This window comes from Ips typographus, linkage group LG2 (genome assembly GCF_016097725.1).
Source record: "Ips typographus isolate SLU linkage group LG2, UJ_Ityp_2.0, whole genome shotgun sequence".
Lineage (NCBI taxonomy): Eukaryota > Metazoa > Arthropoda > Insecta > Coleoptera > Curculionidae > Ips > Ips typographus.
In genome coordinates, this window is record NC_138423.1 from 1,435,808 (window position 1) to 1,454,297 (window position 18,490).

An 18,490-nucleotide genomic window follows, 5' to 3' on the forward strand; every position below is an offset into this window, starting at 1 on the left:
GTTAGGTTTTAGGTTACCATGGCAACCAGTTTTGTTATGTTTACTTTTGTCATTTGTGATGTGAAATAATAATTATTGTTTTTTGTGTATAAAATGTGTCTTCAATAATTAACTTTACCGGTACTTGTATGTTTTTGTTCTAAATACCTGTTAACAAACTTAGATCAGTCAGTTTTCAGCATTGACAATGATTTCAATTGATGTATCCAAGAGCCTCAACACTGATATAGAAAAGAAATTAATAAAATTCAAGCAAGCTGATTTCAGCAGGTAACTTATAATTTATACCCTTTTCCAAATTTGTATTAAAAACTAAAATTGTTAGTGCTGCAACTGTAAAGATTAATCAAAGTGGGGCTCGCCTTAGATTTACCCACTGTCATTTTCAAGCCAATAGCAATGTCCTAGCGCTATGCAGTAGTAGTGGTCACCTCTACGTAATCAATTTTCTTACTACCAAATGTTGGAGACTCAATCAAGTGGAGTCGTGTACTTGTCTCAGGATCTCTGATCTTGATGCCAGTGAGTTATTTGCTGCCAAACATAATGGGGTGATAGATGTAATGGATATTGACTCTGGAGCAGTAAAAGGAAAACTATTGGGGCATCGATACCCCGTGGGATCGATATCATTTTCACAAAATTGTACTTCTGTTTCTGCATCTATTGTTGAGGCTATTATATGGGATTTGAGTAGTTGGAGTAAACTTCAAGTGTTGTCTTTGGAGGAAAGTAGTGCATTGAAATTTGTAAGTATAATATGTTATTAAATTTATTGGGCCAAATTGAAGGTATTTAAATTGGAAGTGCTTTTATTAATAGATTAATAATAATAATAATGCACCTGATGGAAGTCTTGAAGAAAAGTGCAAATTCTGAGAAACACCCTATATCTGTCAAACGGCGACAGATATTAACCAACGGTTTTTGTCATTAAGTTTTGTATCAAATTTCAGCTTCAGACACTGACATTAGTTTTTGTCTATCTCTATTAATAAGAGCACTTCCCATTTTTAAATATGTCCAATTTGTCCCACCCTGTACAACTTACTATAACTTTAGTTGGAAATCTGAAAATCTCCAGTGTTCAATGTCAACTACTAACTCAGAAGGAGGTGTTAAAAATTTAATATTTCTAAAATACCGATATAAGAAACTTATAAACATCATCCTTTCTGTAATAACAATGGATGCTTCAAAACACATTCATCAGCAGCAACAATGAGCATTCGAATGCTTTTGCACTTCCAATCCAATTAATTAAAGTTTTTGTTTATGCAGAAAAATTTAAAGCCCTTTAGTTCTTTTTAAATATTTGAAAATCATTTAAGGTAAGAAAAATGTAATCAAGAGAAAACTATTGCAAATCAGTGGTCTAGACAAAGATGAATGCCTTTTATTGTAAAAGTAACATGTGTCCATGTGCTACATCTATTCTACATCGAAAAATAATGCCAGTTTGCTGTACAGGGTATTCCAAATGTTTTGAACTTTTTCCGCAAGATGAAAGCTCTATAATGCGATATGATGTTAACACTACACACACTATAATATGCTGTTACATTGCAAGTTGAATAGAAAATGGTTCAATTAAATAAAAGAGAACCCAGTAACATTAGTCGTGATGGTCAAATATGATGACAGCAGACGTTCACATCTCCAAACACGAGAAATATACGATCGAAAACTCATAATTCTATCTACCCTGTTCATTTCTAAAATGGAGAGCTTTTTCGTTATTTAATAAAGTTTGTTTGCGTTGTTTTTTGTGGCAGCATCCTGTGCTTCTCTTGCTAAGTTGTTTAGCCATTCCCTTTTGTCCCTTCTGGCACCATGCTTTACTTCTCTATTAACTTGTCTGTAATCCTCCCTTCGTGTTTCCTTGTCTCGTACGTTGGCTGTGCTATTTGTCATGTTTTGAATTTCATTCTTTCTGAGAATCTTTGTCCAAGTGTCATCTGACTGACCATTCTCTCCTCTCTATTTTCTTCACCCTCAGCACCTCTTCACTTTGCACCTCTTCTGCGTTAAACTTAATGCGTTTATATGTGTTGGCCTTTTTCTCTGCGACCAGCCTAATCCTTATTTGGCCGAAAACTAGGTGGTGATCTGAGGCCCCGTTGGATATTTTAATTTATTTCTGAGAAAATGTAAACATTTTGTGAGTTACATGGCCATGGTGATTTTACATTGGCATTTTTTTTTATTATTCTCACTCAAAGAACATTTAGGTGAAACGCTTAATTATAGTTAATCGTAATTTTTCAGAATAACAAACTTTTGAAGTCTTGGGCCATGTTTGTTGAGAACATTTTGGAGGCAGTGGTTTTCTTTTTACCTTAATAATTTTCTTGTTGGCGGTATAGTTACATTTTTGTTTTTTATTTTGATTATTTCTTTTTTGCCATTGTTTAATTTTCTCCTTAGAACTTTGGGATATTTATTATCTTCGATTGTTTGGCGAACTTAGTTTATTGGTATTTGATTTCTTTTCGAAATAAATTTTATGACTTTCCTCTATAGCTTCCAGTATATAATGTCATTTAAGATTTTCCTGGTCTGTTTTTCTTGCTTTCGAGGATAGTGTTGATGAGTTTTTGAAATGTCTGTCTTTTCAGCGTCTGTTCAGGTGCAAATTTTCTCTTATCATACGTTACCTCTCATTTCTCTAGAGGCTCTCAGGGGGGCTCCCTAGAGGGTATATTTGTATAGACGCTCTCACCATTCTGTGTCCTTCACCAACTCGTTCAAGATTGTAACATTTCTAAAGTTTTGTTTCTTGTCGTTGATGTTAAAATCAATCTCATTTTGGGTTTTTCCATCTGGGCTCTGCCATGGTCATCTTTTGCTCAGCTTCAGGATTAGGAGAGCTACACTCTTTCTAGTAGAGACACTTTCTCACATTTTAGTTTCTTCAGGCTACGTACCATTTTCAACATTTCTATTTCTATCTCAACGATTCTTTCTTCTGTTGATAGGGATCTAGCATTGCATATGGAGAACTTGAGCGTTAGAAGCCTTTTACATTTAGTACTATCCATAGGAAGTTAGAACGTTAAAGTAAAGTCCGCTTTGCCGCTTCTCTAAAAAGGAGACTCTACTTCACTTATCACTGATTTAATGCAATCATGGAGGACTATTTAAGACCATTTTGTTTGATAGAGAAAAATTTCAACATTAATCATCAACTACTGTTGTAGGTATTGTTTGTCCCAATATCAAATCACATTTTGGTGTGTTATAAAGACGATATTATTGAGTTATGGCATAGTGAAAATTTTGAAAGCTTAAAGCAATTTCATCCTTCAAATTGGCGAAACTACTCCGTGAAATCTTTAACCATTTCCAGGTAATGAAATTTTCATCAAAGCTCGTTTTTCCTTATAATTTGTCTGTATTTTAGGAATGGAAAAGTTATGATAATAAGTGGTTACCTGCCCACTTTGGCTATATTCCAACTGGACTTGTGGTCGTTACTAAAGTTTATCAATCTCCCGCATTGTATCAATAGCGTCAAACAACTTGAATTCATTCCTCAAAATTTCGATGCGGGAAACAACAAACTATTAGCAATCCTGGCTGGATCGGGAGTGATTTACTTTTACGATATCGAAAAAAACGTTATAATGTCGCAACTACAGCTCAACTGCGAAATTAGTAGGTTCAGCACGTCTTGCAACACTGCTCAGTACATTTGCTGCCTATTAACTAGCGGAGAGGTTGAGGTACATTGTACGCAGTTTTATATTCTTAAAGAACAAGAAAGTGTTATTGATAAAGCTAGAATGTTGGCAACAAAGTTAACAAACCGGAGTAAAACTTCTAAAAAAATGGAAAACGTCGTAAAATCACAGGTAAAGTAAGTATTTTGTTAGTTTTTATTTATTTGGACAGTAAATAGTGTACCGTCGTACTCCTTAATGACACACTTCTTGTACAACACTGTATATTGTTTACAAACAATAAACTGACACTGACACTTAACCTCGTAATCTGACAACTTCGACTTCACTACAACCATCAACTCAACAACTAACTAACCAGGCCTGGTTCAGCTGCTTATATAGGCTTCCATGGTTTCTAGAAAGTTCCCAAATATTCATGAAATAGACTTTCTCTCTCACACTCATTAAGCTATAACATAAATCTCTCTCTATATAAGCAACGGAGCCAGGATTTTCTAGAACACAGACAAAAGAATGTAGAACGTAAACAAAGCAACGTAACATACAGGGGTAACAACAAATAACTAAAGAAATCCTAACTAATAATCAAAAGTTCGCTTTGCAACACTGCCCCCCTCCTAGAGTTGATCGTCCCGATCATCAACCTCACCAGCTTTGGGTGGTCGGTAAGGTGCAAGTCGATCCAGGTGAACTATTTTCATTTTCGCCCGATGTCCTCGCTGTATTCTGTAGACGACGTCGTTCAGACGCTTTATAACGTTGTAGGGTCCCTCCCATGACCTCTGTAGCTTCGGCGACTTTCCTTTCTTTCGAGCAGGATTGTATAACCAGACCTGATCACCGGCTTGGAATCCGCTGCTGTTGGCCCTTTTGTCATATCTTGTCTTTAGTCGGTCGCTTGCAAATTTCAACTTCTGCCGGACTTCCTCATGGATCACGTGCAAGCGTTGCGCCAATTTTTCCGAATAGCTATCACAAGAGGCTGGGGGTTCTTCCGGTCGTCCAAAAAGAAGATCCATTGGCAAACGAAGCTCCCTTCCAAAGACAACACTAGCTGGTGTTTTGCCAGTGGAATCATGTACTGCCGATCGATAAGCCATCAGGAACAACGGAATGTGCTGATCCCAATCTGTCTGATTGTTATCGACGACTGTCCTTAGGTAGTTGTCTAGTGTCCGGTTGAAACGTTCCACCATTCCGTCTGACTGTGGGTGTAATGGAGTAGTTCTGGTTTTCTTAATTCCCAATCGGTCACACACTTCCGTGAATACTGCCGATTCGAAATTACGCCCTTGATCCGAATGCAGCTCCCTCGGTACTCCAAATCTGCAGAAGAAGTTGTCAACCAGAACTTCTGCTACAGTAGCGGCTTCCTGGTTTGGTATTGCGTACACTTCTGACCATTTACTGAAGTAGTCCATTGCGACCAAGACTTAGCGATTTCCGGAATTAGTTTTGGGAAAAGGTCCAGCTACATCAACGGCAATCCTCTCAAACGGAGTTTTGGGACCCTTGCTACTGAAACAGTCTGCGCAACGCCGACACCAATCTTCTACATCTGAGCGGCTTTGTAGCCAATAGAACCTTTCCCTAACTTTATTTAACGTTTTGTTGATGCCAAAGTGCCCTCCACCAATTCCACTATGGGCTTCTTTCAGTACATCACTAACTCGGTTTCTTGGCAGAACTACCTGTAGTCGTTCTTCTTTCCCATCCGGACTTTCCCATTTTCTTTTTAGTAAATCTCCATCAATAATAAGGGACTCCCATAATGCCCAATATCCCTTTAATGTTGGAGACTTAGCGGAAATCTCCTCCCAATTTGGTCTTTCTCCACGCTCTTTCCAGTTAATTATCTGTCCTAAATCGGGGTCTTCTCGTTGATCGGCAGCCAAGTTTTCCCGATCCCATGCGATGTCATTTTTCAGAGCGATCCTTCGACAAGGCTTTCCAAATTCAGCTATCTCCAGGCGTTTACAGTGATTGCAACCTTCCACACAAGGTCTTCGTGACACTGCGTCCGCGTTTCCGTGCAAACGTCCCTTTCTGTGTTCAATCTGGAAGTCATATTCTTGAAGTCTTTGCATTCCTCTAGGTTTGCGGCACTGCGATCGAATGTGTCCCTTTTCTCCACAGTTCCAGCATTCCAATGACCGAGTAAACGTGGTGGTTTGAGCGTTTCGGTTGTTCTGACTTCTTCTATTTAACGCTCCCATTAGTTCTTTTCGAAATGTCTCCAGCTGACGATTCAAGTCTGACTGAGTGATTGTGTGATCTGAATTGGAAGATCGGTTTCTCGGTTCCGGTGTAAGGCTTCTGACTTGACGCACTCGAGTATGTCCGCGTGATACTTGCTTGACCGCCTCAAACTCCAAAGCGTAGGCAAGAGCATCATGCAATGTTTGGCATCTCGCTAATCGTATTGCTTGCTCTGTGTCACAATCTTTAAGACCTCGTACAAAAGCCCGTACTGCCATTCGCTCTCTAATGTCTTGAGAGGCCGTTGGATAGGCCAGACAAACTAATCGAGCAATGTCAGCTTCATACTGTTGAAGTGTTTCCGTGCTTCTTTGGGTCCTACTAGACAACTGAGCTTCATATACTTGTTCTAGGTGCTTATTTCCAAATCTCATCTCTAAATGTTGGATTAAGTCGTCGTAGTTTTTATACTGGCTCTCGTCCAAAGTCTGCAAAACCTCCAGTGCTTCTTCTCGAAGTGACAAAACCAAGGCTTTGTCACTTGATGTCCAATTGTTGGCCTCTGCGGCAGCCTCAAACTGTTTTTTGTAAACCTGCCATGAGGTCTTACCGTCGAAAACTGGTGGCTTAATATTTGAGCAGACACTAGAACTGGCGACTACGGTTGGCTTTGAAGACTTTTCCTGTAGTTTGTCAAATTCCTCTCGCAAGGTCTGAACGGTCTCCTCCATACCGCTTATCCTCTCATTTACCTTTTCTTCCAAAATTTCCATCCTGTTGTCCATTTCTCCTTTTATTTCATTTATTACTCGGTCTAATTTTTCATCTTGTCGTTGAAACTGGTCTTTAATTTGGTCTTGGCTTGCTTTGAACTGCTCTTGACTTATTTGGCTTGCTTTTAACTCCTCGAACTGCTCTTGACTTATTTGGCTTGCTTTCATTTCTTCGAACTTTTGGTCTTGGCTCGCTTTCATTTCTTCGAACTTTTGGTCTTGGCTTGCTTTCATTGCTTGAATCATCTCCATAAGTTGTTTCATTCCTTCATCCATTTTGGCGCTTTGTTGTCGTGTACTCACAGGCATTCAACACACCTTCTGCTTTTGTCGGTTTATTCTGTCTTCCTCTGGATCTCTTCTTTGATTCTCCAATCCCACTTCTGACACCAAATGTACCGTCGTACTCCTTAATGACACACTTCTTGTACAACACTGTATATTGTTTACAAACAATAAACTGACACTGACACTTAACCTCGTAATCTGACAACTTCGACTTCACTACAACCATCAACTCAACAACTAACTAACCAGGCCTGGTTCAGCTGCTTATATAGGCTTCCATGGTTTCTAGAAAGTTCCCAAATATTCATGAAATAGACTTTCTCTCTCACACTCATTAAGCTATAACATAAATCTCTCTCTATATAAGCAACGGAGCCAGGATTTTCTAGAACACAGACAAAAGAATGTAGAACGTAAACAAAGCAACATAACATACAGGGGTAACAACAAATAACTAAAGAAATCCTAACTAATAATCAAAAGTTCGCTTCGCAACAATAGTTTGTGTCAAATATGTAAGAAGAGATGTTCTAGATTGATGAAATCCTTGAAGTCGATAAACTGAAATCGATAATCAATGAGTATAAAGAGTTTCCTCAAGCCTTCAGAGCAACTATATGGGAAAGGGTGTTGAAACTACCTAATAATAAGTCACTTTATAACGCCATAGTTAATCACGTGAGTGTTGCGGCATTTGAAGACTTAAAATATGACTTATCCCTGGAGGACAAAGTGTCGATGAGATGTTTAAGACATTTACTGAATAATATATGCACTTGGTGTCCATTCTTTGCTCAAGTGGAATACTTACCTTACTTTTTGTTCCCGTTCGTTAAAGTGCTGCACAAGAAGTCTGTTTCTTGTTTTGAACTTTGCTGCACTATTATTGGTAAGTTTGAACTACACTCTAAAAGTCTTACTACCTTGTCATTGATTATTTCGTGACTAACACTCAAGTCAAATGTTTTATTTTTTAGTAAATTGGTGTCAACACTGGTTCGAATACTACCCATTGCCTCCAATTAACGTTCTAGCAATGATTGATAACATGCTAATGGAACATGACTTTCAGCTTCTCCATCACTTTGCCCAATGTGACACTAAACCCATCATTTATTCATGGTCATTACTGGAAACCGCATTTTCCGAGATTTTAACCGCCAACGACTGGCTCGTCCTTTGGGATCACATTTTCGTCAACGAACCCAGTTTTTTGTTATGCGCCGTTGTCGCTTTTATTATTCTCCAGAAAAAACAACTTCTGGCGTTTACTCGTGAGGAGGAGTTTACGATTTTTTTCCGTTCCCAAAGTTACCAGGACGTGCGAATGCTTATTAGAAAAACCCATCATATTTTGAACAATACAAGCGATAAACATCATCCCCGGCAGTATTTGCAACCTTTTACCTGCTTGGAATGTGGACAATATCCAGTTTTTACAGAATACCCTAAGGAAGTGATTAATTTTCAAAAGGAACATGTGAATTTGATGGAAAATCAACTAAGGAAAGTCGACGACTTAAAGCGGCATGTGTTGGACGAGGTCCAAAGGAAACGACAGAATTCTGAAATGGAAATTAAGAATGAGGAAGACCGAAGAATGATTGGTATGTTTGTTATAATTATTAGTAGACTCCGGATTAAAAAGCACTAAAGTCGTGAAAAAAAGCGCTTAAAAAGCAAAATTATTTTCTTCAAAAAAGCATAAAAATCTGTAAAAATGCACAAAACTCTTTCAGAGATGCAAATTTTTTTTAAGTTTTACTTCTACACATTTTTTGAAGATTTCAAATTGCTTTAGAAGTATACGGAAGATTTTAGACTGTTTTAAAACAAAAGATTTTTGAACTACTTGAGAGCATTTGGAAGGTTTTTGTACTGTTTAAACAGCATATTGTGGGTTCTGGAATGCTTTAGAGGCATTTGGAATCTCTTACACGGTTCACAAAATTTTTTGGAAGCTTCTAAACTGCTTTAATATCTTCTAGGAGCTTCTAGACTAGTTGAAAAGCGTTTGGAATCTTTTAGACTGTTCTAAATGATTTTGAAAGCGTCTAGACTGTTTTGAAACGCTTCCTACTGCTTTAGAAGCATTTTGGAGTTTCTGTAGTGTTTTAAAATCTTTTTATACTACTTTAGGAGCATTGAAGGTTCTGGACTGCTTTTAAAACATGTGAATTTGAACTTTTGGAAGCTTTTAAACTGCTCTAGAAGCATACGGAAGCTTTTAGACTGCCTTGAAATTTTTTGAGAGCTTCTAGACTAGTTGAAGATTATTTGGAAGCCTTTAGCGTGTTTTAAAAGCTTTTGGAAGCTTCTAGACTGTTTTGAAAGACTTTCTACTGCTTTAGAAGCATTTTGGAGTTTCTGTAGGGTTTTGAAATCTTTCTAGACTACTTTAGGAGCATTGATGGTTCTGGACTTCTTTTAAGACATGTGAATTTGAAGTTTTGGAAGCTTTTAAACTGTTTTAGAAGTATACGGTAGCTTTTAGACTGCCTTGAAATTTTGTGAGAGCTTCTAGACTAGTTAAAGATTATTTGGAAGGCTTTAGACATATTTTGCAGTTTCTGTAGTGTTTTAAAACCTTTTTAGACTACTTTAGAAGCATTTGAAAGGTATTTGGGCAGTTTAAAGAGCCTTGAAGGTTTTGGACTGCCTTTAAGACATTTTAAACCTTGTTTTAGAGGAACTTTTGGAAGCTGTTAAACTGCTTTAGAAGCCTACGGAAGCTTTTGAGAGTTTTTAGATAAATTGAAAGCATTTGGAAGCTTTTAGACTGTTCTAGGCTGCTTTATAAGCGTTGCAATGCATTTTAGAGGTTTTATAGTGTTTTGGAATGTTTTTACATTTTTTTAGACTTCTTCTAAGGGGGGTTAGGTTAGGTTAGGTTAAATTTGTAAATTGATACTTCATTTGCAACATGTTTTTGTCGTTTCAAATATCTCAATATACTAATTTTTGTCAAAGCAGTTATTAGTTTAGTTTAATTTTAACAACTTGAAAAGCTTGTTTTGTAAAAAACTAGTTAAACCATACAAAAATAGCAGTAAATAAGCACAAAAAACTAAAATAAGCACAAAACGAAGAAAAAAGCAAAAATAGCATCAACAAAATCTGTCAAATGACGCGTTTTTGCATAAATCGTTCACATTAGATGTCAAAGGTTGGTTGCTTTTATTATTTACAAAAAGCAAAATTTCTAGAAATCCGGACTCTAATTATTAGCGTAGTATTTGCAACAGTCTGGATCCTTCTCAAAATTCAAATATTAATAATCATGCCTTGGAAGCTTTTTCTGCTGCACTGCCTAGTGCATATTTCCATTGGCTACAGAACATAACGGCAACCAAATTTTAGGATGTGCATTATTAGCTTCGACTAATTTTATTATTCGAAATGTTTTTCATTTTTATAAGGTACGGAACAGGCGACAGATAGATGGTATAGGTTAAACGTTTAGGGAAAACGAGACATGGACATTTTTTAAAGACTTGGTTCATGTCTCCTGATCTATCAATCTAAAATATTTTCCCTAGTTGTGTCACTTCCGGTTATACCGGAAGTCGACCCTAACTTTATTATTTTAAATGAAATCCTGCTCATTCATACTATCTTCAATCTTTTTCTTCTTCTTGTGCTTCGCCGATGTCCTTCGCGATTGTCTGTACTCTTCATACAATGTGCAGAGCGCCGCTTTCGGCTCTTCGAAATATGGTGGCTGCATCGCTAATGTTACACCAGTCCCTTATGTTTCTTAGCCAGGAGTGCTGCTTTCTTCCCGGGCCTCGACGTCCCTCTATTTTTCCTTGTAGAATCAATTTAGGAATGTAATATTTGCCCCCTCTGAGGATACGGCCGAGGTATTCAAGGTTCTAAGTTTGAGAGACCACATTTCTGCGCTGTATAGTAAGATGGGCCATATGTAGCACTTTATTACCCGTAGTCTAAGTGCTAGAAGGAGACTGCGAGCTAATAGGAGGTATTTAAGTTTGAAAAATGTGGTTTTTGCATAATTCGTTCTTAGTTTAACTTTTTCATCACAGTCCCATCGTTTGTTGATCGTGGGTGGCACCCAGATATTTAAGCCGTGACACCCACTCTATAATTTTTCCATCGGCCGTCAGTACGGCAATGATTATGGGCTGGCAGCTTATTACCATGAGTTTGGTCTTGGTAGCCTTGATTTTAAGACCAAAAGGTTTGCCCATGTCCCCTATCCTATCCATCATTTCTTGGAGATCCTCTAAAGTTGCTGCTAAAATTGCCGTATCGTCTGCATATCGTATATTACGATCGTATCGTATATACTGCAATCTTAATTCCTCTACTTTCCAGGGTCATTTGAAAGATCTTTTCCAAAATCTTTTCTTCAAAGATCTTTAATCAAAAAAACTAAATCTGTTCTTCCATTCCTCATAATCCTACCCCAAACTGTAACTCCACCTCCCCCAAAAGCATCCATGCATTCTTCCTTATAGCGTTCATTTCTTTCTCTCCATATAATAATCGCCCGTCAGATACATACAAATTGAACCGATATTCATCCGTGAACATTCATTTACTCCATTTATCAATTCATTGGTTAAGGGTGGCACCCAGATAAACAAAACGCGACACTTGATCTAAGCCATCACTATGGCCATCACTTTTGTTTTAGATGCGTTGATTGTCAGTCCCAACTGTTTACCCACTTTACTCTGTCTAAGCTGTTGAAGGTCTTGGGGTGAATGCGCCAGTAGGGCAGTATCATCTGCGTACTTAATATTATTGATCTGGATTTCATTGACCTGAATTCCTCTTTTATCTTCTTGAAGAGCCAGCTCAAATATCTTTTCAACATAAATATTAAATAAGATTGGTGCACAGAATGCATCCCTGGCCAATGCCTAGACCCTTTATAAAACCAAACTGAGTTTCTCCGCTCATTGCTTCGCACTTACTATACAGGGTGGTCCAGTTTTAAATGTCAATAATTCACCAATCCATAGCCAATTAAAAAATAAGTTGACATGCATTATGTCATTTTCCTGAAAAATGCTTTCTAAGTAAAATACATTCCTTCAAATTTTTGTTTAAAAAAATCGTTTTTTCGTCATAACTGTCAAACCGTTGGAGCAATTTTGATCAAATTCGGAACAAGCACTTATGAAATTAATACTCACTATGAATGACGTTTGCCAAAATTCTCCAGTACCGTAGATACAGGAAGATGGTTTTAATGTTTTTGCCTTATCTTTTACGTCTCTCATTTTTCAAAAATTACAGTTTTAAATTTCACTGTTCACGATGAAAAAGCAATTACCTCTTATAAAATTCTGATTTAAAACTTCGTTTACGAGATAATTCAGTTATTACGTTCAAAGACCGAAAACGTTTTCCGTTTTCGCACTTGTAGCTTAAAAAATTTCATTGTAGCCAGTTTTCATAGTTTCCAGACAAACTGAAAGACTTTAGTTTTGAAAATTGACTTAGAAAAAATAAAAATTGATTTCAGAAGCTTAAAAATTGTGTTTGTAACCAGTTTTCATGCAAATCGAGGGACTTTAATATTGAAAATTGATTTGTAGACATAAAAAAAATACTTTTTCTAGAATTTTTGACTACAAATTCATACATTTAAACCTTAAAAATTGACTTAAACACCAAAAAGTGACTATGAACTAATGAAAAGTAACATCAGAAGCTTAAAATTTGCATTTGAAGTAAGTTTTCATAATTTTGAGACAAGTTTCAATATTTTAGTCTTGAAAATAGTCTTAGATAGAGGACATTGAAATTAGATTCATGAAAACTAACTTTTCTTGCTTTTTATTTTGCTCTTCATTTTCTCAGGATTCTGGACTATTATTAGTGCTTCAAATTGCTTTCAGTTTGGAAAATCGAGTTTCAAGACTATCTTTACCAAGTTATTAACACAGCAAACTTAAAAAACTATTTTCACATTCATCATAGACTTAAAATGGCATTCCAAGCTTTGTCACTATTAAATCTACTTCTAGACACCTCAGTGCTAAAAATTCGAGCTAAAAATTATTTCTTAAAAATCTAGATTGTTTTACGACCTATCTTTACGAATTTTTTGACTTATCAGGCCTAAAAGCCAGTTTGTACACTGTTCATAGTCTTGAAAATGTTATTTCAAGCTTCTTCACTATTAAATTGACTTCTAAACTCATAGGTGCAATAAATTGTAGCATCTGTAAGAAATTCAGACTGTTTTTAGTGCTTTTTATGACTGAAAAGTCGAGTTTAAGACTATTTCCAAAAGTCAAGTTTCTTCAAGTCAAAAAGTAAATAAAAGTAAACAATTTTGGTACCAAATGCTACGATATTAGTCTTAAGAACTAATTTTTAGAAATGAAATAGTTCAAAATTGTATTTAGACTTAGTTTCATGCACAATACAATCTTTGTCTTGATTTCCGGACGGTTTTTAGTTCTTCAAATCCAGTTTCAGACACTCGACCAGGATGATGGCAGTCTGAAAAAACGAATTATAAGACTATTCCTAGTAGTAAATAGCAAGTTTTTAGACTATTCAGTACAAATTTGGACTCTCACAAGTCTTGAATGATCAGTTTTACACTATAAAACTATTTTTTAAATTGAAATTTGGAGGACTATATTCATAGGAAACGACGTTTCCCAGAAAAATGACATAATGCAAGTCAACTTATTTTTTGATTGATGAATTATTGACAATTAAAACTGGACCACCCTGTATATTCGGATATGGATGACTCGGACAAGGACTCCACAGTTTCTAGGGGCACAGATCAGGGAAGGTAGACTTGAGCCAGTCTGATGGTATGCCATTACACGTTAGCAAATATTTCTTCGAAACCGGTTTGCTAAACGGCTTGCGATTGTTTAGCAAACAGGACAGTAAATATTTCATTATAACACGGACAAACAAATATTTGCTTCGTGTAATGCCTGCTTAAGACTGATTGAGAGATTTGATGAGTTGGTTGATACATAATTTTATTTCTAATAATAAAAATATCACAACTTTGAACCATATAGTTGTATCAAGCCCTGAAATATAACGTGTTTATCGTGGAACACCCTTTCCAATGTTTGAATCTTATAGACTCTTTCGTTCCTCTGTATCCAAGAACTACAGTGCCTTAATACACATCAAAATATAAACCTGAATTAGAAATATGCCTTGCCATCTTTATCGTATCTTCACTAAATATTTCTTAGTAGTTGTATATCTGTGTAAGTATTATTCAATCGATTTCCTTTCTAAACAAATATTTAATTAAATTGCAGCAGTTGAAAAAGCTTGCCTAGAAAAAGTGAAACAGTACCAACAAAAATTAATATGTCAACAAGACGAGCTCAAAAGAATGAGACAAGAATTGCTGGATCACGAACACGACATTATTAATGATGCCCGACAAAAACTGAAAAACCGGGAACAACGAAATTTTGACGTTGTCGAATTATTAGCAGACGGTTTGGAAATGAGTGAAAAAATTAATCAGGTAAGTTGGCAAATATTCCGTAAGTCCGCTCAAGTAAACCCTGAAATATTTTGCAGACCGACTTAATGAATCTAGAGGAAATGTGCGAGCTGGAAAAATTAGGTTTATCTAGAAAACTTAACCATTTAAACGGCCAACACAACGGCAGCAAAATAAACCCGGACTTAATGAATCGTCTGGTATCTGTAAAGCAGGATAGCGTTAAATTGAAAACTGATATGGAAAAGGTAAACATAAAAATGTTTATTGATTATTAATTATCGCAACAGTCTACTACTAACATATTTTATGATATTACAAATTTAGGCTCATGCTGCTTTGGAATCTCCCAGAAAAGCTGATATAGCTTTAACGGTGGCATCTTTGAACAGTTTGATTAAACAAATCAAATCTGAACTGAAACAAAGTAGTTTATCTACCGATTATGCCAGCACTAAGGACCACTTAAAGGTATACTATATTTTGGGATTATAGTATAGTGTTGTTACTTTTCTGTTTTGTACAAAATAGAGGTTTCTGCAAGTTAATAGTACTGTTCAAATTACAATACTCAACTATAAATTTTAGTTTAAAAAAAATTAGCGGAAACATCAAAGTTTAAAGTGTTGTGTGTTTGAATTTACGGAAAACTGTAAATATCGCAAATTTTCTTTTACAAAATGTTCTTCGCTAAATTCTCAGTAATTTACCGAGAATATTCACTTAAGCTTCTTTTTGTCAGTTGTGAAAAAATACAGTGTTTTTCATTAAAATCAAAACATTACCTTCGGATAAATTTATTCTTAGGATAATTTCTAAAAAAATGACGGTTTTGAGCAACAGGAGCGTCCGATTTTACGGTTTCTCTAGACATTATTCTGTAATCTAACAGCATAGCTAAATGGTTGATAATATTGCTTAAAATTTCAAGTAGATTCCAAAAATGAAATGAAAAGTATGGCTTTGCAACAATTCAGACAATGGAAGTATGGACAAGTGTTCTTGGCGTTTTAAACTCACCCCAAACCTTCACAAAGCGAAAATATGTCAGTTTGTCAGACGAAATTATACATTCAAATCAACGTTGCCAAAGCGAAAACTCTTAGTTCGACCATTTTTGGCAACGTCGAAAAGCTCAAGAAGCTTTTAATTCGTGAGGTTGGAAAAACGTGGACTACTTTTATGAACTGAACTATCTATGACGTTTAATGACAGGCTTATAGTCACCTGATAGCTGTCAAAACTCATTGTGCCGTGAAACTGTAAAAGCTTAAATAGTCGCGTCTCTTTGACGAATCACGCCGCAAATCGTAACCGACATTCGTAACTCGCTGTGGAGTGGAAATTTGGCAGTTGTGACGTTAAATGACAATTTAAGACGTTAAATTTGACAGTTATGGCACTTCATAACGTGGATTATAGTCAAGTAACACTTGTTATAACTATTGAAGATTGAAACTATCAAATCCAAAACACTACTTTGTATTCAATTCATTGAAGTCAATTGAATGCAAATGTCAAATTTGGGGCTTTAATGAATTGAATACAAAGTACAACTGTTTTGGATTTGATAGTTTCATCTTATAACTGAATGATTTTTAATACTTATAACAAATGTTACTTGACTATAATCCACGCTGTGAAATGTCATAACTGTCAAATTTAACGTCTAAAATTGTCATTAAACATTTACAGTTACCCGGCACTGTTTAATGAGTTTTGACAGCTATCAGGTGACTATAAGCCTGTCATTAAACGTCATAGATAGTTCAGTTCATAAAAGTGGTCCAACCTCATGAATTAAAAGCTCATTGAGCTCTTTGATGAATCACGCCGCAAATCGACATTCGTAACTCTGTGGAGTGGAGTGAAATTTGGCAGTTGTGACGTTAAATGACAATTTAAGACGCTAAATTTGACAGTTATGACACTTTACAACATCGATTATAGTCAAGTGACACTTGTTAAAACTATTAAAAATATGAAATGAAACTATCAAATCCAAAACACTACTTTGTATTGAATTCATTGAAGCCCCAAATTTGACATTTGCGAGGGTAAGTGACACTTCGATATAATCATCTTACGTTGCCTGACACCTGTCAACTGTCAAGACTCGTTCAGCACTGCTCATACAACTGAAATAGCAATCTTTGATAAATCGCACAAGTTAAATTAACAGTTGTGACACTAACAGATACTGTTAAGTGTTTTTTTTTATCTGACGGCATTTTATACTTTCAGGCCCCTGGTGAGTGGGTTCTGACAGTTATGACAACTGTCACGTGACACAAGCAACGTATTAAAGTGTTCTTTAACGTCCCAACTGTCAAATTTAGCTCTATATGAAGCTTTAAACACAACTTTCAATTCCTTAAATAAGCAGCTATTTGTAATTTGATAGTTTCAGGTCACACTGGTAAACAGGTTTTGACAGTTAACAGCTGTCACGTGACGTCAGAAAAGTACCTTAACGTCAGAACTGTCAAATTTAGGTCCATGGTAAAGACTACTTTGTGGTTCCTCCAAGAAACACATCTACTTGGCATTTTATAATTTCCAAATAGTCCAAATTCCATTCCCTGAATTGTTGCTTTTGATATGCATTTCTTATTATCTTAAATTCTGCTAAAATTCCGTAAATTCTCTTGGTATTTTTTCCAAAAATAAACGCAATACGACACAAATTACTATCAAGCAATCGCGTTTGTTGCATTTCTTCACTAAAAGTAACAAATATTTTTGTACCTATTCGTTGATACACAACATTAATACGATACGGTCAAATCAACAAATAAAATGTCGATGATATTATAAACTTCTAGTTATTTTTTTCTTAGGTATATAAATTAGAGAAAGAGACTGAACAGTTGCAAGACGAGACTTCAAAGTTGCTTAAAAGCCTGAACAAAAAACGAAACGGAGAGTGTTCACTACGTTGCACCGAAATGTCGTGTTTGAATCAGTTTAGATGTCCCAATAAGACTGTAAGATTTAGTTCGAACGATTTATGAGGTTTTAATTGTAATTTTTACTGTTATTTTACAATTTTTATACAATAAAATTTAATAGAATTTTTTGCAAAGAGCCTTAAACAGAAATATTTCTGATGGTTTAAATTTATTTGCCTTTCTTATTCTTCTTCTGGTACCACGACTGTTCAACTATCGTTAGTTAACATGCTGCAATATTGTGATAATTGATTGACAGCGGCTCGGAATAGCTGAACTGTAGACTACCTATACCACTTCTTCTTTAAGTCCGGCCTGCATGGTATTTTTCCCTCTGTAATAAGGTGTAGCTTTCCACTTCGCGGTTTCAAAGTATGTAGGTAGTGGGAAGTACAAAGTTCGAACATAAGGTTACATGGGTATCTCCTAATTGAGAAACTGAAAAACCAAGTTGATCGTGTACTTATAGACAGCAAACACTACTCTGGGAGTAAACATTAACTCGGACCATTACCATATGATTGGTGCAGAACTAAGAGCCAAAATTTCCAACGTGAAAAAGGCCAAAAGCAGTAAAGAACTAAGATACAATACAGATGTGCTGAAAGAAGAAGAAACACTTAATGCATACAAGATTTAAATTAAAGCAAATATAAACATAACGGATGATGAGCCAGTGAAAGCCATGGGCAAGGCTTACCAAAGAAAACAGTAACGAAAAACAAGAGAGACAGAAGAATACTTAAAGAACCTCAGAAAAGAGGATGCATAAAAGAAAGAAAAGAGAAAATGATGAACAGAAAAAGTAGAACGACTCAAAAATCAGTCAAAATCAAGAAAGTTTTACCAGAAGGTTAACAATGTAAGAATAGGAGTTCAAACCAAAAGTAAATATTTGTAAGAACAAGAAAGTACAGGTTTTTACCAATAAGGAGGAAATTCTGAACAATGGGTGGAGCATTTCTCCGAACTTCAAGGCTCAGATAACCAAGAAGCAGAATAGCTAGAAGAATTAAATGATGACCTGGTCAAACGCCCAACCTGCAGGAAATCCAGGACGCCATAAAGAAGCTGAAAAACCACAAAGTTGCTGGAAAAGATACTATATCACAACAGAAC

General features: G+C 36.0%; 1 protein-coding gene across 2 annotated transcripts; it reads left to right on the forward strand.

Moving 5' to 3' along the window:
* Positions 1–17,505, forward strand: LOC145725184 (TBC1 domain family member 31). 2 transcript variants are annotated; one of them, XM_081973826.1, is made up of 11 exons: positions 1–120; positions 180–270; positions 326–749; positions 3,201–3,349; positions 3,404–3,854; positions 7,481–7,835; positions 7,924–8,553; positions 14,227–14,441; positions 14,498–14,668; positions 14,748–14,891; positions 17,261–17,505. In XM_081973826.1, the coding sequence occupies exons 2-11, from the start codon at positions 188–190 to the stop codon at positions 17,432–17,434; spliced, it is 2,796 nt and encodes a 931-aa protein (XP_081829952.1). In that variant the 5' UTR covers positions 1–120; positions 180–187; the 3' UTR covers positions 17,435–17,505. The 2 variants fall into 2 exon arrangements, with proteins under 2 accessions (XP_081829952.1, XP_081829951.1); XM_081973825.1 differs by having other exon boundaries at positions 24–126.
* Positions 17,506–18,490: the final 985 nt, after the last annotated feature.

What these genes read in the sequence shown, in the direction of transcription:
- LOC145725184 (XM_081973826.1), top strand. Translation starts at nt 188, where the DNA reads ATGATTTCAATTGATGTATCCAAGAGCCTCAACACTGATATAGAAAAG. An exon ending in AAGCAAGCTGATTTCAGCAG is followed by an intron (nt 271 to 325) that starts GTAACTTATAAT and finishes TAAAATTGTTAG; the next exon opens with TGCTGCAACTGTAAAGATTA. An exon ending in TGAAAACTGATATGGAAAAG is followed by an intron (nt 14,669 to 14,747) that starts GTAAACATAAAA and finishes TTACAAATTTAG; the next exon opens with GCTCATGCTGCTTTGGAATC.